General features: G+C 41.7%; 1 protein-coding gene across 11 annotated transcripts in view; it reads right to left on the bottom strand.

Annotated features, from left to right (window-relative positions):
- The window catches only part of KIAA1210 (KIAA1210 ortholog), a 45806-nt gene extending 25198 nt beyond the window's left edge, over window positions 1-20608 (bottom strand). The window contains exons 1-3 of one of the 11 annotated variants that reach the window (XM_052813522.1): window positions 20027-20604; window positions 6852-7307; window positions 4780-4856 (exon numbers count right to left, since the gene is read on the bottom strand). In XM_052813522.1, the coding sequence (XP_052669482.1) occupies window positions 4780-4846 (67 nt within the window). In that variant the 5' untranslated portion in view covers window positions 4847-4856; window positions 6852-7307; window positions 20027-20604. Of the gene's footprint in view, window positions 1-4779; window positions 4857-4967; window positions 5068-5096; window positions 5328-6851; window positions 7308-7395; window positions 7415-10503; window positions 10708-20026 lie in introns of those variants that run through there. The other 10 variants (XM_052813520.1, XR_008239102.1, XM_052813518.1 and 7 more) reach the window with 10 other exon arrangements.
- Between the last annotated feature and the right edge of the window lie 4509 nt (window positions 20609-25117).

Below are 25117 nucleotides of genomic sequence, written 5' to 3'. Positions count from 1 at the left end.
GTGAAGCTGCAGTTCTTACATTTGCTGCTTATAAAGCAACACTGGCATTAAGCTGACAATAGTGGTGCCTACTTAGGTTCCAGTTTATGAAAAATACACCTTATATAGAGAATGTAGCTACCTACAAATGAATAGTGATCATGCCAATCATACTTGATATATCTTCAAAAAAAAAATTATGTCAATGTTTTTAACTCTTATTGTTCTTTACTCAGCTCGGTTTAGTTCTGCTTTCTCTTTACTCAGTGCTGTAAGAAGAGAACACCTGAAGGATATTCAACATTTGGCAAAAGATTGAAACTGGCAAAAGAATTTATAAACTCTAAACCCAAAATATCTGTTTCCACATTAAACCACTGCCCCAAAATAAAATCAACAACTCCTCCAAGGACAATGGAGCAAACCTAAATTAAGACACTGCCCTGCAGGTCATGAAACCCCCAAACATAGCAGCCCTAAGAACACAATTAGAAAATTGTTAACCTGATTTCAGATTTTCCATTGTCCAAATGAAAAGAAATACAAAAAGAACAAAATAAACTATACGAAACATCACTGACTTCTTTCATTTTTAATAATCTAAGATACTTTAACATTCTTATTTATATTTTCTTTCAGCACACAAGTGCTGCATTTTGGAACTGACCTTTACATTGGTCAGTTTGGAGTGGTTTGGGCCAAACTATTGTACTAAGACCCCTGTGACTGACTTAAATACATATGCAGAGCAATAACATCACTGCATATCTGAGCCAAATTCATTGTTCAATTAACACTTTACAGCAGTTGGCATAATAAATGCCCACAGCTGGAGGATTCCTTCATAACCAAGGCATTATTTCAACACAATTATTGTCTTCTCCCAGCAATGATTTAGTCGGCGATGCTCTGTCTCAACGTGTGCCCTGTACGTGTAGGGGTCTCTGCCGATGGGCCTTATCTGGGCTGAAACTGTGCCACCCGCACAGCTGCATCAGACAGTAGCCACTTTGACAAATAAACAATGATACTGAGATCTACTCACCCTGTCTCCTCCCTGCTCTCAAGACCAGTGCCAGCACCATGTGTCAGGACATACAAGGACACTGCTACACTGTCGGGCACGGACTGATGAAATGGCTACCTCTCTGCAGAGCAGTAGCAGCCACGGAAGATCTGCACATTGCTTTTCAAGTGACTTAGGCTGTCACTGAGACCAAATTATCTTTCAAACCATGTAGAGCAAAACTATCAATGGAGTCCCACTCATCTGAATAATAATGGGATGTGGTGCTCCCACAGAGGGTTTATCAGTGGGAGACCGTTTTATCTTCCACTGCTGCTTATTGGGCAGTAAGTGAATGAGATAGTCACAGAAAACATACAGGTTATATTGCCTGCCCTAGACTACAGAGCTGACCCCAAGGCTTTTGGATTTGTTAATACTCTCATGGGGCTCAATGAGTTTCATGTTGCGCTGACAGCAAGAACTGGTAAGAGAAGACAGGTCACAGAGCAACCAGAAGACCATAGTGTCTCTCAAATAAAACAAGTGTGTTGTGTCCTTTAGACAGTCTTTAGAAATGCCTCCCAACCATTACTGCCGTTCGAATCAGCAATTAGACAATGTATATGATACAGGGAACTTGTCAAAGCTGAGTTGGTTTATTTTAGATGAGCAAAACAAAACATTAAAAAATTTCATTAAAGCAGTGCCCCAAAATTATCAATTCAGCAATGTCTGCTAACACAGTCCAATGACTCAAAGAACAAAATGGCAGACTTTGCTACATGCAGAGACCTCTGTGCAACTTAAAGGCAGCCTACATGAAAAACAAGGACATTGTCATGTACACTGGTCAGCTGACAGCGGTATGGACAGAATGCAAGTTCGATTCTAGTGCAAGTATTACTGATGAGCTTAATTAGATGCTGGTATTTCCAGAGAACCAGGGGAATGTTTAAAAAAAACAAAAAACCACAACACAGTAACAACAAAATAGAAGTGATCCCAAGGACATTTAAGAGAAACAGACATAAGTCCTACCACAAAGGATAACATTGCCAAGGCACTACTCCAAATACTTGTTTAGATCAGAAGTGGTGCTAACTTTAGAATGGAGTCTATGGAAAGGATTTGCAAACGCTGCCAATGAGTAAACCTCAGCTGGCACAGGACAACACTTGGGTATCATTGTGCAACAGAGAGTTCTCTGATGTAGACACATCAGTTACTTCAGTGCATTCTCTAGCCTCTAATTTATTACTGATGTGCAGGATACACCCCCTCTAGCAATAATTCCTCTTCAGCCATGCTCTGCTCAGCTGCATGCCTTCAGCTGTTGCAGATGAATGTGAAAACACTAAGTTTTCCTACAGTCCCAGAAGATGGGCACTTGCCATACTACTATGCAAAAAAAGATAAAAACACTACTAGACATTTAGTGCTGCATGCAGATGAAAACTGGGACTGCTCTGTGTGAGAGCATTTGGCAAAAAAGACACGGTTCAGAAAGACGGTGTTCATATTTGTTTCCTGCTGTGAACAGTTGTGCGCTGGTTTCGCACACCGTTAAAAGGATGACACATTTAATTTAAAGGTGCCTACATTACAGTGCACTGTGAAGTAGCCCAACATATCACTAAAGTGGTAGAGTGCTCTATGATACTTGAACTAATAATATACAAGAGGATCTTATTACTTAAAATGGAAAAAATTCATTGCATAACAAAAATCCAGTCAAAGCAAGGAGAGAAAATCCAAGCTCAGACAGCTATGCCTATATCCCTTTCACCCACTGATGAATAATGACTCATGATTTTTTAATTCTTATGGTTACCAATCTTCAATTTTATGGTATTAAAAATAAAAGATTAAATTTAAAGGCTACTGCCCTAAAAAGCAAAAGCCTTCCCAAAAATTAGTTGCTTATGCTAACTATGAGTTACCCCACTATAACAGAAAAGGAGCAGGAGTAAGTATTTTGCTTTCTCTGTAAAGTTTGTTTATTCTGTATTTTTTACTGTTTGTGTACTGCCTATTTCATTGTTTCTCCTGTGCACAGAGAGAATTAATGCACGTCTTTCTGCTCTTTGCATGGTTCTTCCTGACAACAAGATAGAAGAGAAAAAGATGCTTTTTCCAGTGCCAAATTGAGACTGTAAAAAGCACAGGGAACATCTGATTTGGGAGCTCAATTATCATATTTAAATTAACAGTTAATTTTGGGATCTTCTATGCTCTCTTAACTTCCTAAGGTGTGTTCAGGACACATTTTCCACTTTTTCCTCAAATCCAAGGACTAGATATTTCACCAATAAAAACACATGATCAAAAAACCCCACAGACAAGATTTCTGAAAATACCATGATTCTTCATAAAAAATACCTGATATTGCCAGAAAGGCTATTAAATCATGGAATTCAGTAAGGCTAACTAACATTGGGTGCTGACAGTTTTTGGACAGTGACCTGGTTACTGCCATCAAGGAAGAGCAGCATGCACTGGAAGCCCTCTACTAACTAGTCAGACAATAAGGTAAACACCAAGAAATTAATCTAATTGACAAGACTGTGAAGGTTGAGGATTTTAGCCACCTACAGCTTTTACATCACAAGCCAATTAAAGCTATGAGGAGGAAGAGGTGACGCAATCCTCCATTACATGGGAAGTAAAACATCCTAAAATGGCTTTATCCAGGTCCAGTCAAGTGTCTCTTGATTACTTCAGCAATAGCACAGCAGGCTTTAACTTTTTAAAATTTTGGTTCAGTTAGAGACAGAAATATTCCTGGTGGTTTTAGAGCCAACACTTAAGACAGCAAGCCACCTCCTGCCTTCCCTGTCACCCGGGTCAGAATTGATCCATTTGCTGAACCTTCTAGTGAACCCGAGTACAAAATTTGCATGCATGGGTTTCATAAAAGTTCACCAGTGTGCCATGGATAGCACTGGACTATGTGATAAACTAGATTATAACTTTAAGAAACCAGCTGCTGCTGAGCATCCATCATTACACTTTCTTCACCCCTATCTATCTGCCATGCACAGTTCAACTAACAGTCACTTTCTCATTTGCTTCTCTGTTCTACCAGTATTCTGATGGTGGCAAATGTATTTCTAAAGGATAAAGCAAGATGACCTTTGAAACACAAACATTTAAGATGACTGTGAGACATAAGCCAAAGAAAAGAAAAAAAATGAAGCGATGTGACAGCCACTTCTGAAATGCCTCGGCCATAATACTATTCTTCATATTCACCTATCTCCTCAGGAATAGTCTGAACACCAGCAAAGGGGATCTCCTTTAAAGACAACTCTTTGGCATAAGTAAGATATTTTCCTTTCTTGACTATTATTTCATTCCCTCATGGCTGTTTGCATCAGCCCATGTCACCAGATTAAAGAATAAGTAACAAATGGTTGTCTGTGGCCAGAAGCAGAGAATGAGGCTGCAGTGGGGGTACTGATACAGCTCCCACAGACAGAGGCTGGCTAACAGGCTCTGTAGGATCCATCAAAGCAGGCACAACAATCAGCCCTTCAAGCTCTAACGTCCTGTTTTTGAAAATCCAAGCCAGAATCGGAAAAGAATATCCTCCATCAGGTTACAACCCTCCAGTACTGCACATTAAAAGATCTTTCCCATAAAATTGCCAGCTGACAAAGCCACACAGAATTTTTTTTTACACTACAAAAAACAAAACAACACTGCAAAACAAGTCACTACAGACCCCTCGACCTAAAGCAAATAAATCTTGACTTTCAAATCAGCTATGCATTCGGAGAACAACTGCTTACCTGTGCACTCTTCAACTGTCTCTCCTGTTTCAGGTGACTGTATGACCTCTGTTGGCCCCGTAGCCATGATATAGTCACTGAAATAGAGATGAAAGCATTAGATAAATTTTAGTCCACCTTCCCAGCTGAATACAGTTCCACCCAGCATGAAGAAAGAACATGGCTGGATCCTTTCTGAAACTGCATACCCAAATGCTTATCACAAACATGGCTTGCACACTTTTTTGCACTTTGGCCACAGAACTTCTCCTCATTTTTCAGTAACACTTATTTCTCCAGCCAAAACTTAACAAACCAGTGTAATTTCTTGCCAGTACCTCTCTCTTTTTAGGAAACCAGGGTCAAAGTTTGCGTTAATGAAAGATGTCATTAAACTTGCTTAGCAAAGACTGTAATGCTTCCCAATCTCAGAATAATGAACTTTTATGATTGCTCTTTGCTAGAGTGACAGCTCCATGCTATTGTAAAAAACATCTTAAGTAAGTGCTCTGCTGCCGAGGGTTCATGTATTACAGTATCCTCACAGCAGGCACCAGGCTAGTCTGTCAGCATTATTAAAATTAGTTAAGCATCAGCACTGAAGCATCGTCCTGGGCTATGCTACATTTGTGGAAACCAATAGATCAAATTTATTTTGGACTCAGTGCAATCAGCTTTTAGCCACAAGCTTTGAAACCTTATCGCAAGCAGGGCTATTGATCAACCAAATTAGCTGATGGCATCATCTTCCTCCCCGATGAAAACAAAAGTTCAGCCTAGTTTTAAGATCATTCAATGTTAACTGGCTCCACTTTGTATTTTCCAAGACTGCTAAATGGGTGTCTGTCAGAGACAAAAGAATTAAGCAGACCACAGGAGTTACAGTACAAATGTCAAGCAACAATGGAAATGTGACAGTTTAGCAGGGCAGCTCATAGTGTCCTTCGTTAGGGAAGATACCTAGGTGATACATTTACACAGTTAGCAGTTCCAATATGCTGTGTCAGAACTTAAAGATAAGAAATCTTTACAAACAAATGAAAATACCCAGAAACAAATCCTGCTCCCTTTTCTGCATAGACCTCATCTAGCAATTTTCCACCTCATAGTGATATAACAACGCTGCCAAACTACGTATCTCAACAGCACGCAAGATTATGGTTCCATACTAATTTAGCCAATCAGTAAACTATTTTATTTCTTCTGTATCACCCACAGATTCTATAACCTGTCGTGCCCAAAAGCACTGGGACTTTCCTGTGAGCTCACCTCCTCAGATAACCTTAAAAGATAAGTTGCACAAAACCAGAAGCAGAGGCGATGGGACTGTCAAACAAAAAAAGGGGGGGGGGGAGCAGAAAATCGAGGTAAAAGAGGCAGGGCTCCTGTGAAAAAACAGACCACAGAGTAAGCTTTCCTTGTACTAGCAACACAGATGTGCAAACTGCCATGCTGCTGAACTGTAGGTAGAAATGGAGGAGATAAGAGTGCAGTTTTCTTCTGTTTTATAACAGATCATCTGTGAGCAGTGAACACAAGAGTGCGTTAACACACTGTAGTTCCAAGCAATCTCATCTCAACTTGCTAAAATCAACGAAGAAGTCATTGCAGCAACCAGAACTGATTATACCTTTCCTAAATAAGATGCACTGAGGATGTTTTTGAAACAATTGTTAGACAATATTGAGAAGCAACAAAAAATAAGACTTTTAAGATTTTCCCTTTTGGATGATCATAACCATTCAACTCTTTTCCATTTTTTCCCACATCTCATCAACTATCCATGAAAATGCCTGGATTTCCTGCGTATTTTGATTAAAGTGGTCATCAGCAGACTTTCTCATAGACTCTTTCTCTGCATTAAAAAGAAATTCGGTTCCAATTTTTCCCCTCAAGTTTATACACTATGCATATTGATTACATTAGATTTTTCTTGAGGGAAAGGGAAATGCATTTGAAATAAAACATCAAGAAAGTACTCAACGAATTTACAAGGACAAACTGGCAAGTCCCCAGACTTGAGCTTATTTTCACAGAATGTGAGTGGGCCTGACATTTGGCTCATTTAGACCTCTAACTTCTGCTTTACCCACCTTCAATAAAATCAAAGAGAAAATGCTGCTTTCAGATCCAGCTTTGTTTTCACTGGCTCTACATTTATTTAAATTACTCGATCATCTCAGCTGCTCACTCAGAATCCTTCCAGCCTTTGGAGGTATTTTGACTGTTGTGTTTATTATAACTGCAAACATTTATTTCCAGTTGGTATATCTTTTATACAAGTAGAACTATAATTGCAAAGCAGTTCAGCTCCGAGGCAGTCTCTTCACAGCCAAATCAGCTCCAGCATTAACTCGATTTTATAGCTGAGTTCTCTGGGGCATATGGAGATCAAGTGTCAATTGCAAGGGTGCATCGGTTGTTTGCAAATGTGCCCCATTTAGGACATAATGGTTTGGTGCCTTTGTATACCTCATCATGGCATCATCTTTTTCCAGCGAACTGAACAGTGACTTGACGCGAGGAAAACCATCATAGATTTTTCCAAGCTTTAAGTTAGCAAGTATTTAAATGACAAAAAAAAAAAAAAATTTACAGCAAGGTGTAAGTTCTATCATTAAAAGCTTGATGACATACCTGAAGGAAAGTTTGCAATTAGAGGACACTTAGACTTCAAATTCTGGTGGCAGTGAGTTGTACTTTACAGACAACAGCTAGCAAATGTTCTGAGCAACAAACCCTAGCCTGGGGATCAATGTAACGGAGAAAAAGAGGACAAAAACCCATCAATACAAATACATGCGAGTGCACAGGCATTAACTGATCGAACCTTCAGACATTCACCACTTCCAGGCCTTAATGACAGCTGACAGACACGGTGTCAGGATGTATCAATACCATGTACGTTCAGTTCAATCAGCTGTGCTAACCATGTGCACCCTGCGAGATTTCCCACAGCATTACGCCATTAAAGACAAAGTTTTAAACAAATACTGTGTGCATATTGACTTTTAGTGATAAAAATATCAGGTTAAATAAATGGCCTTTTAGAGCAGTCTTTCTGATACTCTTCAGGCTAGGAGATGCTAGAGGACAGGTGGGAGAAGGAGCTCTCAGAGGGATGAAGGAGACTGTCTCCTCAGGGGGGGAGCAGTCAAGGCAGAGCAGTGACAGATTGATAGCTGCCGACCAAGGTAGTAGAGTGTCAAGTCCCAGCTACTGTTTGCTTCCCACAAGAAGTGGAACAGTGGGCACATTTCGCCAGTCTACAACTTTCTAATCACGGTCTTAATCCTCTCTCAAACAGCTTTTGCAATCCCTGCATATGCACAGGCCTCTTGCTGCAGAGGTACAGTACAGACAAGATGCTGAGTCTCTGCTAGACACCTTAAAAGCCACACATGGCCCTGCCCAGTAACTCCACTGCAGCAATTCCTGTGTAAGGCCATGGAAAAGACTGAAAGCTTACTGAAAGCAACAAGAATTGACTACACGGTGTTCACCTCTCCTCCACAGAGTGATGGGCTGGATTATTACACCTATGAATTAATGAATTACTTGCAAACTGTGAAGTAGCTTCCTATACAGATGCAATCACAACAATTAACCTGACATTACTAGACCCTATTTGCATTGCCAGGGTGTATTTTAAAGCAATGAAACTCCTACAAAGTTGCAGGGCTTGCCTTACTTTCAAAGCAGGCAATGGGACCTAGTTAGAAATCATCACTACCCTCTCCTGGTTTGATGGTTTAGATCTAGGCTCCCTGCTATCCCATACAAAACTTCCACTAATAACCCTACTGTGTTGCATTCACTTGGAGCTCTTCAACTCATTAAAGGAACTAATGAGTCTTAAAAGAAAAAAGAAATCTCCAGGAACAGGAGAAATATCCTTGTCTCCCTTTTACAGACTGGGGCAACTGGACAGATATTTGGAGTGCTCTGTGGGAGGGCAGTGAGAGGGCAAAAGAAATAAAGTGCCAGGGTCCATTCCCTTTTCTCAGCTAAGGACATTACTGAATATGTGGGGGGGGGAGAATGCTAAAAGAAGAAAAGACAATGCCCTTTCACTGCTTGGTTTGTGTATTTAAGGACTCCTGGGAAGTTAACACTGTACAGGACTCAAGTTTCCTGCATTTAACAAAGGCCCAAGACAAACAGAAATGCTTTCTGCTCAGCCTTAGAAAAGGGACACAGCCTCCTTGCTGTCTCTCCAGTGGAGCAGAAGACTTGGAGACAGCACAGCAAGCAAGCTCCTACCCCATCTTTAGTGTTTCTTCAGCTTCACTCCCATGCTTCTGTATAAGCATTCTGGAAGGCCTTATGACAGAGAGATCAAAGGAGATGCTGAACCCTGAACAGCCTCTTTCCTACCAAATAAATGCTTGAGGAAATAAAGACTCAAGAATATGAGGCACTGCATTCAGTTAGCATCTTCATAGCCTACAGAAGACAGACAATGGCAAGCAGCCAAGAGAAAGAGGTGAAATTTTTGCCTGGAGCTTTTAAAGACCAATTTCCTCCATGCTACAAAAATTATTTGAAATCAAGCTTATGCTCCAGATTTCAGGACACACACTTTGCACAGAAAGACGGATTAGTATAGGGAAATGCATGCCCCTCATCTGGTCCTCTACACCACCACTCTGCAGCCAGCCTCCCCCCAGAACACACTTCAAGCTACTGCAGGACCTCAGAGAAAGCCCATCTATTTCTCTTGAGCACCGAGTTTCAAACAAAACTACAGAATGCAAGATGGTTTAGTATTCAGATTACATTCTGCACCAAAAGGTAACCAACAGGTTAAATTTTTACTCTGTCTTATTAAAGCACATTAGAGGACTTTGTTCTGATGGAATGTGGTTGATTGCTTTCCTCTCTGGGAACCCTACAAGCTAACCATCAATGAACTTGTTAGTCCAACAACAGTTAAGTGAAATAAAGTTTACCCTCTGCAACTCCATGGAACAGTATTTCAGAGTCAATCATAAAGCAACAGCAGAGCCAGCAAGATTTTTATTCAATTTTCACATCCCTTGAGCATATCAGAAACTCAACAAACAAAGCTCCCATTGCTCTCCATGCAACGAGCCGAGCGAACTGCACTTCAAGGTCCACGTTCAGGGAACATGCTGAATAGTGTGGGATCCCACAAACAACTTTGCTGAAACAGGGTACGACCCAACATGACAGCAGGAATTGGGATCTGACCTTGCACAGCTGATCCCATTGTATTCTTCTAGGGCACAGCTTTTCTAGGATGAAATTCCCAGGGGTTTTTTGCCAGTCCCTAGCTAGTATGTCCCTAGCCAGACTGTGACTGTTTTAGGCAGGCATAAGAGAATAGCACAAAGAGCAGTTTACATTAGGACTCTTGCTACTGCCTCTACTGATAACAGTGAGGGGAGAAGTTTACCAAGCTAATGAATATTGCTCTTGTAATTTTCATGGAAGGAAGGAGAGTTTAAGAAAGTTTAAGGTCCTTTTCCAAGGATCACAAATAATACAGCAACAGTAGCCATCAGGAATTCTGGATAAGCAAGTAGATAATACTTAATATCAATAAAATACTCTCCCAGGATCAAGTAGGGGGTCATAATTCCCCATAGCAACAGACATCATTCAGCTCCTACCCTTGACGAGATATCCAGAGCAAACAACTGTTCACATAAAGAGATCTATTCACAGCTTTCACACTTCGCATTCAGACAACACCCCCTTCACCGCCCTCTGTCCCCACACCTTGGCTTCTCCGAGAAGGCTTGCCAGAAGACAGGTCCCAATGTGCTGAACTCTTTTTACCTACAATCTGCTTTGAGAAGCCTCTGTCTGACAGCGTTTCTGAAGGATTTCTGCTATTCAGCAGTGCCTGAAGCATTATGTGCTGCCCTCCTAGTGAGTGTGTGTGTAACACTAATGGAAAGCAGCTGGTGGGCTGAAGCCGACTTGAAAAAAAAAAGTAACAGGAGGAAATGCCTTTCATACAGTCACACAGGCTCAGTCTGTAATTGTGTGAGAAGCCAAAAGGATAAGAAGGGGGGAGGGCAAAATGAGACAAAAACATTCATAAGCTACTACAGAAAACAGTGGAAATGCACTCTGTTACCAGTCCAGGAACTGAGAGTAAATGCCTCTGTCCGCTACATGCTGCCCTGTCTCCACAGACCCACTCCCTCTCAGCAGTCATGCCATTTGCTAAATCACTGCAGAATGGTCTCCCTGCATGGGGGGACAGGACTGCAGCATACATACACAGGCCTGTGTTACCTTAAACCTGAGGCAGGTACCACTAGCAGACCAGCTGTTTGTTAGTTCATACTCAGCTTGAGAGGCCAAACTGAAGTCCAAGCTACCATAGCTTTGCAACACTTGGCACCAATGCCAGACAGATTAACCTGCTTTGGACATGCCACTTCAAGCTGCCCTCATACACCTAATTACTCTGCAGTGCTTTTTAGCATGACCTTGTGTAGTTGCTGTCAGTGTGAGGATCTCCACTGCTCAGACAACAGAGCAAATAGCTTTTGGCAAACAGGTAGATAAGTAAAATGTTTCTGAATAGCCTCTCGCTGATAATAATTTGTCACACAGTTTTTCCAGTGCATTTTCTGGTCTGCACCAAATAGGGGAAATGTGACAGAACATTGCTCAAATCAAGACTGGCACTAATATAGTCATGATCTAAGCACACGCAAGAGCTCAGCCAATATTTTGGGCCCAGACTGCCTCCAGTTTAAAGGAATGTACATTAAATGACCCAGTTGAATTGCACCATTTGGCATTAGCATAGGAATAAGTCAGTGCATTTCCCATGTAGTAATTCTTTTCCTTCACACTACCACACTGGGGAAATTTCAGGAAACAGCTGGAATGAGGATCTTCTTCCACTCTTCCTAAAAAGAAGTAAAAGAAGCAGCAGAGTCATCCAGTAACCGTACTAAGGAGCTAGTACATTGCCAGCAGTAGAAGGCACTTTCAGATCTACTTGATGTGGATACATTTGGAGTAGTTGGGAAGGAGGGGGAACATGCCTTTAAACATCAACAAGGATGTAACCAAAGTCTGCCTTTGCCAGTTAGGGAGCTACACCCAGCATTACTGCCTTTGGAAACAGTTTCAAGAGCAAAGCAACAGGAAATGTCAAGCCACTATCACTAAACAGCAGACATGCCTCATGCTAGCAGAGTCAAGATGTCAGAGAGTCAAGTATGGGAATAAAAGTAAAGCTTACTGTCTCTGCCTCTCCATGTGGCAAATTCAACAAATACGCGTAATCTTCCATCCCAGACCTGGGTGGTGGGCATATTTGGCCACTGTTTTCTAGCTGGCATGTGTGCTTTTTACCCCCTCTCCAAAGTCCTAATTAATTTTCTTCCACCTGTGGCCTCCCACCATAAAGTGAGATGACTGATATCTGACCTGTGGTGTGCAGAGCCCTGGGAGTCCACAGGCTTCTTCGCAGGGATCAGCAAAGGATAAAAAAGGTAGCTAAGGAAAGGAGTTTACTGTCAGCTGGCTTCAACATGCTCTACAGGGGCTTGAAAAACAGCGTGTCTCAGAAAACTCCATGGAAATTGCCAATATCTGCAAACTGTGAAGGTGACAATTATTAGTTTAGACAGTAAAATCTTTGAGACAGAGCTCATCTTTTAAACATATCCTAGCAGACAGAGACTACTGGGCTGGGAGTTGGGAGAATTGGCTGATTTTCCTGGCTCTATCACTGGATAACAGGGCAAATTACTGGATTGCTGACAGTAGCCGAGTTAGTTATTGCTCAGCCTTGAGTTTCTTTACCTGTGGAATCGAGATGGTCACACTGAATACCTGGAAAGCTTAATGAGCTGCATGGAGGAGCTAAGCACTACCTCTGCTACGGGAGACCAGCATGCTGGAATTATACCAATTGACACTGCTATCATGTGCTACCACTACACGGAAGATAGATAACAAAAACCATAAAAATTCGCAAGAGTAGCCTGCATATCTGCCATGCCCCTGTATCTGAGTCTCACACTGATTTCCAAGACCTTATTCTCACAAAACGTGAAGAATCATTACATCCTGGGCCTGAAAGAAAGAGTCTGGAGACATTTTTACCAAATTAAGCTGTCTGAATATTGCAGGGGAAATGAGGCTGAAACAATAGTGAACTGAATGCCAGAACTGAAACATGGGACTTCAGGCTATGTCTAAAGCTTTCTGTTTTTTTAAGGTTTTTCCAAAACAGTCACTTATCCCTCAACTTGTTGGTTAAAGAGCAGCTTAAGGATGGGAAAAAATAATAAAAAAAAATCTTCAGATAGATCAAACTTCCCAGGACACATTTCTTCCAAGAGGAGATAATATAGATATTTAATGCCCAAGAATTCAAAGTGCACTGAAAAAAAGGAGATGCTAGCAAAAATTTCCAGGGTGAACTGTGTTACAAATTTTCACTCTGAAGATCAAACTGTCATAAAAAACAGTCAGCCATCTTTTGGCTACAAGAGAGCAAATAAAATACAGGCTTTGTGGTCTCGGAGGCTGCTCAGGAAATCTCTCTTCATGTGAAGTCCCAAAACCTAGCTGGGGCAACACGTACTGCCTGTACACACACAAAAATAAAAACATGGCCAGCTCCTTCCTATGTTGAAACATACTGTGGCTGGCTGGCTAAACCCCCTGAGTGTGCGCTGCCTGTGGGTATTTCTGGAATTCAGACCCCATTTTGGCTCCTAATCAAGGAAGGTCTGGGGTGGCTTCCACACTTGCAGAAGGAGCTCTTCTGGAGCTGTGTATGAAGCTTGAGGGTCTCCCTTCTTTTGCTCTAAAGGAAACCTCCTGCTGTCCCTGCTCTTCTCTCCTGGCTGCTCTCTCTGGAGCCTCAAGTTAGGCAGCTTCTGAAGTGTGCTTGGTCTTGAAACACATGGAGAACTGTTAGAGCCAAGGGAGATCGATGCATGTGCTTAAAGCAGTCCCTGAGCCATTTATGTCCCAAGGGCATCTACTGACTTCTCTCTTTAGTATGAGCAACCACTAAAAAGGGATCCTACTTCTCTGGGATTCCAGACACAAATACCTCTCTAAAACAGGATCATCTAAAATAAGATTATCTGAGCTAATGCTGTTTTGCACCAATGGAGTATCAACCTGTATTCAACTACGTTTTGAAGAAGGCGGTACAGTAGCATCAGGGAGCAGAGAGGGAACATGACAGTAGAAAAACCCAGGAGGGTGACACCAAAGACAAAGACAACAAGGACTGTAAGATGGAGTACTGACAAGCAGGCAATGGTGGGGGTGGAAGGGAATCAGATGGGGACAGACATTCTGAAAGGTCTTCACAGGCCAAGGCGGCAAGAAAGGAAGCGGTAAGACAATTTGCATTTTTTGTAAGCAAGCAATGAAATTTCAACTTCTGGAACATTCTTTTCACTAAACTAAGATGATGAAAAGCAGTTTGACTGCTAGACTGAACCAGCAAACAATTCCTTTTCACCTGTCAGATATGTATTTTCCAACGTACACAGATAGCCTGATGATTAACACAATGTCTGCAACATAATTCTGAGCTAGAGCATTCAAATACATCCCATTTGCATCCAAACTACTGTGTGGATCAGAACTGTGTTGGTAGATGAGTGATACTTACAAGCCCTGGCAAAAGTGCAGAGTTACATATTTCTGAGAATGAATAAGCATAAATGAATTCATCATGAATAAAAGTCAAACATTTAGTTCACTAATTAGCACCAGATCCTTGAAACTCGGCGGCTAAAAGAAACAACCACCACAAAAATTTGAAGCTGGAATGCCGCCTTAGCTCTGGCTAGATGGTTAAAAAGCAAAATCAGGCGGCTTTGCCTGCACAGCCAAGTTACCCTGCTGGGATTGAGAGTGCTACAATCCCCTCTAACAGTCACAAAGATACCAATGTGCTGCAGCATGGTGACAGGATATGATAGACCACAAAATACCTTGGCACCTGCAGAACTATAAGCTTGGATCACATTAGAGTAGAGCACCTTGTGCTCAACTGCTTTCTTACAGCAGCAACCCTTAGGAGATATTTGGGGAGACAAAAAAAAAATTCCAACCTTGGAATTACCTTGGGGGTTTTTTCCTGTTTCCCCACAGACAGACTTATCTCAGACTTTCCCACGTTTGGCTGGTAATCAGCTCTAGCTGCCCTACAGCAGTTCAGGTAGGTTACCTACTAGAAGTACAGCTTGGACCTACTACATTTCTGTCCCACATATCTATAGCCAGATTTCAGCTTCTAAAGCCAATTCTACACCTTCACATCACAGCTATTAAACTTTCCAGACCTCTGTACAAGGAGGAAATGACAAATTAATCTCTCCAGTTGTCTGTAAGGGTACAAAGCTAGACACTTTGAGCAGCAGAAGTTTCTGCATAAGAAGAGAACACAAGGCAAAATTATGACAAGATGTTTTCATGGCTCAGTCTGGCAAAATAACATAGACAAAAAACCTGACAGCCAAATGGTGCAGAAGAGTGAGAATCATATTCAGCAGATTGTCCCAAACCAAGAAGCTTCTGCTCCAGTGCGAGAGAAGTAGGACAGGCAGCATTAGAGGTGCACATCTGTCAAACACTCAGCACCTTGGTGATAGGGAAAGGGCTGTTCTACTGAAACCAAGCAAACGGGCATGCCTGCTTGGAATTCCTCTGCCTACAGCCAGCAAACACACCGCATCACTGTGGCTGCTAAAACAAACACCATCCAGAGAGAAGCACGAACAGAACGAGGAGGACTGGGAGATGTGGAGTGACTCACTGGTATATTAAGCCAGAACTGAACTTATTGCACAGAGATGAGTCAAATGGAATGAATCAACAAAGAGAAATAGTTGATCTTTTTGTTAATAATACAGCACCATTGTACTAACTGCGCTCAACTGCCTGCAGTACCATGGTTCTGCCACCTCCTGACTGCTTTTGTTCACCCTCTCTACTATTCTTGAGTAAGAAAACAGGACTTAAGCCTCCACTCATTTAACCAGGCATAGCACTGAATAATTCCTGTGCGCTGAAGACAAAATGCTCACAAATGTCCAAATACTCTGTATAATTGCCACGTACAGGAACATGCTCATAGGTTTTTTATTTAAAGATTCCCCTGAGAGACTCACGATGCCTGGGGAGTCCTTTCACCTCAGCTCACCCTCTCTGACTTGGCCCCAGCTGGGAGAGCTCTCCACTTTCCACAAAAGCACATCCCTTCTCCTGTTCAATGCTTTGCCTCTTGCACCCTCCGTAAGCTGTTTCTTGAAACCTGGTATTGTCACCCCCTTGTGGATCCAGGGATTGTCTCTGCACTGGTGAACTTGCTTCACTGGTCAGGAACCACCTTTCATCCTCAGCTGTTTTCATCTCAAAAAACCCACTGGAAAACTGTTAATCAGTGATTCTTGCCCTTGTTGGGGAATATTGTGTGAAAGCGGTGTACAATAAAGACAGGTAAACAAACATATTTCAGGATACCAAAGTGTTCATGGGAAGCATTTCACCTCAACAGAATTCATCAGCCACACAGACAGACCCCCCCAGATCACCACAGGACCACGGCACTAGCTCTGCCACAGCTCCCACGCAGCACGCACTGACTCCAAAGCCGCACAGCCTCCTGACAGCTGCCAGCCACACTGAGCCTACGGACCACTGCTGAGCTGAGCCGAGTCCAGGTATGCTGGGGGATGCCACAGGCATGGATGGCCAGGGAACTCACTGTCTCACTTTAAACAGCCTGTGAGTCCTGGAGAGATGCTCCATGTCTAAAATTGTGCCAAAGAGCAAAGCGTCAGGTACTGTGGACAGTCAGTAAACACAGCTACTTAAATCCCATGGCGATTACATGCCTCCAAAAAGTGAGAGAGGCCACAGGAGGCAAATGAGCTGCTGACAGAGAAGAGCCAACAGTTTTAAACTGCCCCATTCCCCACAGTGCCAAATTGCTACTTCAGTAGCTGTTGGTGGAGCTTTAAACGACTTCCAATTCACTTGCTAGTGTCCAAGCTAAAACAGCAGCTGCTTGCTGTGGATGGGGAACCAAAGGCTCTAAGGACCTCACACACATATAAAAGCTGTAAAAAGTGTAGTACGCACCAAGGACAAAGGGACTTCTGGCACTCCTTCCACTATCCCCTATGAGCCTCTCCAACAAGAGGGCTTGCGGCGAAGGTGTGGTAGGCAGTGAACAGACATCTCATCTTAGTTGGTTATCCATCAGGTGGACAGCACTATACCATCTTTACAATAATCCCAGTAAACACCAAAATCTCTTCCTGACACTCATCTGAGCAGGCAACAACGCAAGCTACAGCAACAGAGCAACAGCACCTAATCCAGAAAACACGTTTTACTCGATTTCATGGTTATAACATCATTTTACATTTGCAATGACAATCTAAAAATATATTGAAAGTAATACTCATACATCCCTTGATCAACTTGCTTTACCCAAATGCTGAACTCCTTTGCAGAACAAGAGTGCACATCAGCATTTTTGGACAATTTTGGACTACAAGAAAAGAACACAATATCCCACTGGAAGCACGGAGCTTGGCATAGCAGAAGGCATTCAAACTGAAATATGTCCATAATTCTGGAATTGCTTGTGAAAGGCACCATGAAATCCTGAGTGACCACATTAAGTACAGACCAGTTAAATACATTTCCTTATAGTCTGTTACAGAAACCAGTTCTGAGCTGGCATGCAAAGCCTTCAGCCAAATATTTTATATAGCTTCTAACACACTATATTTGTCTTTGGAAATTGGCAGTTTGCATTGACCATCAGTGAACCTTACTATTCAAGCAACCACATTTTCAGCTCATAACTATGTATTTGGCTAGTACCAAAAACTGAGAGATGTATGAAAAAATTCCTCTACAGGCTTTAGAAAACTTCATCTTATCTGTCCAGGTCTAATATTTTTTTCTGACACCATGCTAGGACCAAGCACAACAAAACTTTGCAACAAGGATGAAGAGCTATAAACTTACCGGAAGAACAATTTCAGATTATTCAGGTTGCAGATGCTGGTTAAAGAGAAATATGAAAGCAATCTCCAACCGTGGAATAGCAGCCAAGATTGGGGCTGTGATGAAGAATTACCTGGATTAGGCTTTGGGCTTTTTTTTTTAAGTGATATCTCATAAAAGAACATTAACAAAGCACAGGGACAGGACTCCCTGCACAAAGATCAGATTCAGCCATACATTATTGCAGGATACCAAGACAGAGTGTTTGCTTCCCCTTGCAAAATGTGGGGAAGTGAAGGTAAATGTGGCAGCAGCACAGGAGACCACTACACAAAGCAGTTTTTAAAACAGGCCAGGTGCTTTAGCTGGACCCAGCAGCTCAAAGCCCTGGATGGACCCCTTTCCCAGTGTCAGTGACAGGTTTTATGGGCTGCACTGAGCTCTATTAATGCTTTGGCTAAATCCTTACTGGTACCCAAGCCAATTGTTTAAAACATAAAAGTCATTTCATTCCAGAATAGCTTTCGTTCAGAAAGCGAACTAACTCCTACAAGTCGAATGACCACACGAGGATTCGGGGAGGCCATTCCAATGACCCATTTGTCCAGAAAGATAAACACTGCATGTCAAACTGCAAACAAATTTCATCCAAAACCAATCTCAGGCTAAAAACATCATTGTTACTGCAATTGGTGTCTTAGACTCATTTTAATTGCCAATAATCACAGCCAAAGCAGCATATAAAATTTGTAAAGACTGCAAAGTATTAATAGTTGCACTAATCCACTTGGGAACACATCACAGGGCTGAAATAACAGGTTGAGGAATATAATCTGTATATATACCGAGTGTAGAAACCTAACTGAAGAGTAACAAGAAAGAAGATTTTGTTGAAGAAAAAAAACCCTCTTCCTCATAAATCAGGTGGAGATCCACCAGGAAAGAAGAGATCGTATGCCACATGAAAGAAGCTTCATCTGCCCAGCCTTTATAGCCTCTCAGACTTCCAAGTTTGTTTTAACTGCACTAGATGCTGAAGGATTTTGGGGAAAAACAACTTAGCATAAATCAAACAATGTAAACTGATTTTTTTTGTCAATTCAAGTGCCAATCCTCCCACCTTCATCAGGACTCACTCTTAGCCCTTTTGCTAGTTCTGATTGCGTCCTCCCCCTTTATCTAAGGCAGACTTACTTTCCAAATATTAATTCCCTCTCATAGACATTGTTACAAATTTCAAAGGAGGGAAAGAGTCAATATGGGATGGAAATGCTAACAGAAATCTAACAGGAATTGTGTGCCTTTGAAAATGCACATTTCCACCAGACTAATGTGAGACAAACCGCTGGTATGAAGGGTACAATCTTTAGGAGAGGAAAAAGGAGAAAGAGTGAATTGTCAGCTTCACTTTTGAACTATTTTTTTTCCCCCTCTGCTAACCAGGATTTACCCATACATTTAACTATCAGCATTCACATCTTAAGCCTCAAGATACAACTTCGCTTGCCTTTCACTGTGCATTTTCACTTTCTGTAATCCCATACTGTATGCAAGAATAGAGCCCTCTATAGTCTGCTGATGCAAAACATTATCAAAAACTGCTCAGTTTTTGCAGCAGAAAATTTTGTTCCATTCCTTAGCAGGGAGAATGTCAAAGGAAAAACAGAATGTATCTTCATGGTGGTTCAAAGCACAAATACTAACATGCATTGTCCCATTCTACTCTCCCTTTATAGTCTGCTCCAACAGAATACGTCAGTGAAGCAATAAAAAATATTTTAAAATACAACCAAAACTCTCAACAGGGAGCAATTACAGGAACAAACCTCAGGTTGCTTATACAAAAAACTGAGCACATCAAGTTCTCAAAGAGCATTTACTGCCAGATTTCTAGCTGAACGTTTTTTAAAAGCCAATGTGCATTTCTTTATTGCTCATATTTATGTGTTAATATATAAACAATATAGCTAATCAATAAGGAAGAGGACATTTTTCCTTTTACTATAATTAGACAGGAGAAGGTTCTTAATTCCTTTTTCAATATTTCATGTTTATACCTCTGAAGGAAAAAAAACATGACCAATTTTCACTGATTTGGTATTTCAGCCAGGACTGATTTTTTGCACTTTTGTACTCAGAATGGTACTTCAGTCTCAAGGCATAAGCATTTTGTTCAGTGCTGCTGCTGAAACGCAACAAAGACAGAATTTCAAAGTACCCACTAGACTCAGCTCACTTTGGAAAGGTGGAGGGAAGGGCTCAGCATGGCACTTACTTTTTACTTTTCAGGCAACCGTAGAATCCAGCCATGGTCCTTCCTGGGAGGCGTGTGTGCATTTAATTCATCCTTGTGTGTGGATGCCAGCACAAAGATTCTGCAGCTTCGTATCCAGCTCACCAAATGCCCACACACGCACACAAGAAAGCCAGCATGCCGATGCAATTACTAGCCAGATAAAGTTCCTGATCTGAGGCCCTCCGACTCTGCTGAACTGGGTCCAAGGAGGGCTGTGCCTGCTCCATAAATGGTTATGAATTGTTAACTCCCCCTTTTCCTGCCTCCTTCCAGCGCTTGGTAAGCACAGCATCCTAAGTGTAAAATACCATATGGCATTTGATTCTGTCTCCCTGTGGGACTAATGAGAGGCTTGGTTGTAATTAGGATGTGAAGAAGCCCTGAGGAGATTAATTGTTATTGTTATTCTTTAGACAGAGAAAGGCTAAGGGAAATACTTGCAACATCTTTGAAATAACCACTAAAAACTGCAGTCATTCTCCAGCACATAAGGGGTGCACAGGACCTTCCAGAACAGGCATTATCCCATCTCACTGTAAATCACAATCTATTCTAACAAGCTATTCTGCACATTAACAGAAAAATTAAAAAAAAAAAAACCAAAACAAAACATCCACGCAATATTGCAAGATCAGGCAAAAAGCTCTGGAGTTTAAAGTAGCCAGCACACCCATATGAGAAAAATACTGCCTGGTGATGCCCTCTGACAATACGCTAACAGTTGTTACTCACTAGCACAACTAAGGAGGCCCTCACTGGGTGTGGAAGGAGGAAAATGTCTATGGTTTAATGCTGAGGAACATAAACCTCAAGCAGCTTCATTCACAGGGGTGACCCAAGCCCTGGGGACAACATAACTGCACACATTTCTGACATTATATTGCATTAAATTCATATGGAAATGAATCCGCATCATGGCTGTTAATGACCTCTGTTGAGGTAAAAGCAGAGAGGTAAGGCAAGACATTGCTTGTGCTGCCTGCACAAAACTAGGTAGTTATCAGCAGCCAGTAACAAAGTGTTAGCCTGTTCCTGGAGTTGCATGTCTTGGTAAGAATCTCAGCTGACGATTAAAAAAAATGCATGCATATTAAACGTAGTAAGTTCATAACTCTCATAATTGCAAAGGAAAGATTTACACTCATTCCTAAAAGATGAGAAGAAAACTACATTTATTTGTATATCTCAGCTGTACATAATATTTGAATACTTGGGTCTGGCAGGCCAGTAAGAGGGAGTATTGTATGAATATTTCTATATGAGTTCCTCTTAAAGGCGTTCAGTAGCAAGACCAGATTTAAGGTGGAGCAGTTCTTCTGGAATCCTAGTATTCTGGAATACTATTTTAACACCTTTCCCGTAAGAGAGACATGAAGTTTGAGAAATGCACCTCTGGTGAGGAGTCCCGTAACTGACTCAGCTACAGCAGTTTCATTACAGGGCAGAACTTTGAAATCTATGAACAGACAACTCTATTTCTCTATTTCTATAAAGCCCCCTAACAAAGGAAAGCCATGACACAAATAATAAATGACAGCAAGCGCAAGGGCCATCACAAACAGGAACCAAATCATATTCTAGTCTAGTTTCCCACTTAGCAGCAAAGAAAAAGCCTCCACAAGCAGTCAACTTCAATGCCATCCACAGAAAAACTGCAAATCAAACCTGACCTCAAGCAGATACACTTTCTGTCTCTTGGGAAAAGAAAAAGAAGCAAAAATACAGTAACACTAGTTGAAGTTTTACCCAAATGAGTTTCACTGTTGTCCTGAATTACTGCACTTGTCACAATGACTTCATGCTGAACTCCTAATCCTAACAGAAAAAGGCTAGCTAGAGAGCATTAGTCTCCACCCACCAGAGAAAGCCCATAGAAAAAAAAAAAGTCAAAATCAAGGCTCTAGTTATTGGGTAACAACCACTAAGAAGGAATTCCTGGAGATTACTGGAGAAACCTTCTGACTGGCTTAATGTACAAAACCTTGGACGTAGGATTGCATCTGAAATCTGCCCGGCATTTAGTTCAGAAAATGCTGCCAACAGAAACATTTATTGTAAGAAATTAAGGAGACCTCATGAGAAATTCGCATTTGTATTTAAAAGCAAGAAAGATCAAATGGCCTTCCAGTGGGAAAGCCCAATCCCTAAAGCCAGTGGAAGGGTGTAATCCTGATGGCTTTGGAAGAATTTCATCACTAACTGGTGTAGAATACGGCCCACAAGCTTCAAAAGATCAGATTTTTTGCTAACATGAAGCAGATTTCCTGTCTCCCAACCTCCTCAGATGGTTTGCCTTCAGAATAGGTTTCCTTTCATTATTTTTTTTTCTTTCATGTATTTTTGTCTTGAAGTTACTTACTTGAACATGCAAATCTTCATCTCTTGGGTTCCATTTAGGTCAAACATAGTCCTGTTCCCAGCAACTGGCAGTTTAGCAACACACATTGCACCATCTAGAAACTCCCTTACTTTCCAAGAAGCACAGACTAGTAAACAGTCATTAAAAATAATTACCCCACCTCAGGATTTAATCGTTTTTGATTCTCTATCTTCATATCAGTCTCGAAGCCACTTCATGGTAGCATTTATTATTCACTGCTCTGCCTCTTTATCACTAGCACAGTTCCAAATGGCCACACATTGAGCTTTTTGCTTACAGATCTGAAATCTTAGATGTTGATAAACATCATGGCTCTACATCCACAGGTAAATCAGTGCAAGTAAGCAGTTATGTACTGTACCCCAGGTCTGACAGCCAAACAGTCACTGAGCTGACATCAGCTCTTCACCTGTCAAGTGCTAAAGCGAATGGGCTGCTCTACTGCCAGTCAATTAATTAAAGCTGTTTTCAGCTTGGAAAGTAGATGAACACAAAATAACCACAGAATACAGACTTTGGCAGAGTAAAGATGGTTCTTTAAAAATAGGGAAGACAGCAAGTTTGAACACCGGGAAGTTGAATCAGATCTGGATTTCCTCTAAAGTTCGTGGCTTGGCTTGATTGAAATAGCCCGGTCTAGGCCCACTTTCATTTGAAAATGATGGCCTTTCCCATTGACTTCTTCACACTCACTGTCACTGCTTTCCCTCAACAGCCCAACATTGCACCCCCCCCCCGTGATCACTGCACATCCAAATCCGCCTTGCTTCATCTTCTGAGTCTGCAGGCAGAACAAGCAGTCCAGGTGGCAAGCTGCCCTCCCGCAGTGGTACCAGCAGCGATGAAGAGGTAGCACCAGAGCTCCCAGCGCCTAGTAAACTTCCCAATAAGTTTCTTATTTTCTCCAAAGGGAACCAGGGAGGCAAGTCTGAGCAAGGCCCAGCAACCCAATCATTGAGAAATGCTTGCACCAAAATACAGCTCCTAAAATCAGCGAGTTACTTGTTTCACAGGCACTTTCACCTGTGTCATTGCAAAAAAGGCCTCTTCAAAGTAAGTAACCAACAGCAACTAGTAATCCAATGGGGGAAACTCAAAGAGAGCTAAAAAACACTGGCATGTTTCCACAGTCACTTCCTACACATACACACGGGTACACGCCAGCAGCCTGACAGCAGAGGTGTCAGGAGCTACACACACAACCAGCAATTCAAAATATGTTTCGTGTCCGACAGATCTACTGCTTTTCTTGCAGCCTCTTGCAACTAGATCTCTAAGGGCTAACCATGTCCTTGCCTCCCTGGCTCTCAGATAGTGAACACTTCACACTTCACAAAATGTCCATTCAAAGCTGGTTTGCATGCAATCAGGACACATACACAGTGCAAAGCAGCAGGAATGGACGAGATGTCACACAGTTAGGAAATCCCATGATTCACAAACTGTGTTTAAATGTGGATGTTTGCTTATTATCTTTTTAAAATTTATTTTATTTACAGAAGGGGACGAAAGTTTCATGTGAATTTTTCACCAAACAAATGTAGGGGCAGGAGTAGAAATCCTACAGCAAACTAATAGACGGTAGCATTTCAGATTTCCTGTGTATTTTTGGTGTCTCTGAACAGACTCCTTGTTAACAAGGCAGACTTTGGTCTCTCATTCTTAGCCTTTAGCCTCTACCAAAATCCAATCTACCTCCCTCTCTCCTAGTCACTGTAACAAAGTCACATTTCGACTGCATTCCTGTAGTAAGTTTTGCTGTTGCGAAAAACACAGTGTCTACCAGGTGAGAATTCACTGAAGGAGGTTTGCAGGTCCCCCTATCACCATTACGATGGGGTGAGCTGTCAAATACTGATCTATATGCACTTGAATTTTATATAATGAAGATTCTGTGTATTTCTTACATGCGTGTTGCATTTGTACTCCTAGCAACATTTTGCACTTTTCAGTTATTTTGCCTCTTTCCACCTTTCCCACCTACTGTCAGCCTGAGTACCACGTGCCCTCCTCCTGCATCCCGTAATGCAGTTGAAGCTACGCAGGTGCACAGACCCTCCCCTCTTTTTAGGGCAGGGCTGCATACCCTCAAACAACTGACATTTTCTATTCATTTGGTTGACTCTGGAAAAGTAACCCTGTCAGTGTCTGGGCATCAAATGAGGTACTTGGGACAAATGCAGCAGAACCCAAGTCTAGTTTCCAGTTCTTGTGTCTTTAACATTGAGCAATGAAGCCTAGGTTAATTGAGAACTCTCAGACTAGATTTTATGCTGCACTTGATCTTGCCCAAGTGTTTATAAAAAGGTGCCGTTCCAGCTAAATTGCATGTAAAGCACTCCTTCCATTATAACCTAGAATAAACCCTGCACAGAAATCTAACCATAACATTGCAAGTCACTCTTCCCATACCACAGTTCTCTCTGCATTTGGCATGTGGATTGTTTACCTGTGTGCTAACATAAATGTGACTCTCGGGAAACACTTTCCTGAAGCAGAAATGCATTCAGCTTTCTTACAAGTGAGATTCCCAGGCTGGCAAACGGGCCTGACTTGGAAACTTTCAGTGAAAACCCTTCAATACTAAAGAAACAACTAAACATGCATCACTATTAAAAGCTGCAGTATCAGAGCTTTAAACAAACGGGGTTGGAATCAAACACAGTACTCTGCAGAAAACAAAGAAGTGG

The sequence above is a fragment of the Harpia harpyja genome, chromosome 18, assembly GCF_026419915.1.
Source record: "Harpia harpyja isolate bHarHar1 chromosome 18, bHarHar1 primary haplotype, whole genome shotgun sequence".
Classification (NCBI taxonomy): domain Eukaryota; kingdom Metazoa; phylum Chordata; class Aves; order Accipitriformes; family Accipitridae; genus Harpia; species Harpia harpyja.
This window is presented reverse-complemented; position numbering and strand designations above follow the sequence as displayed.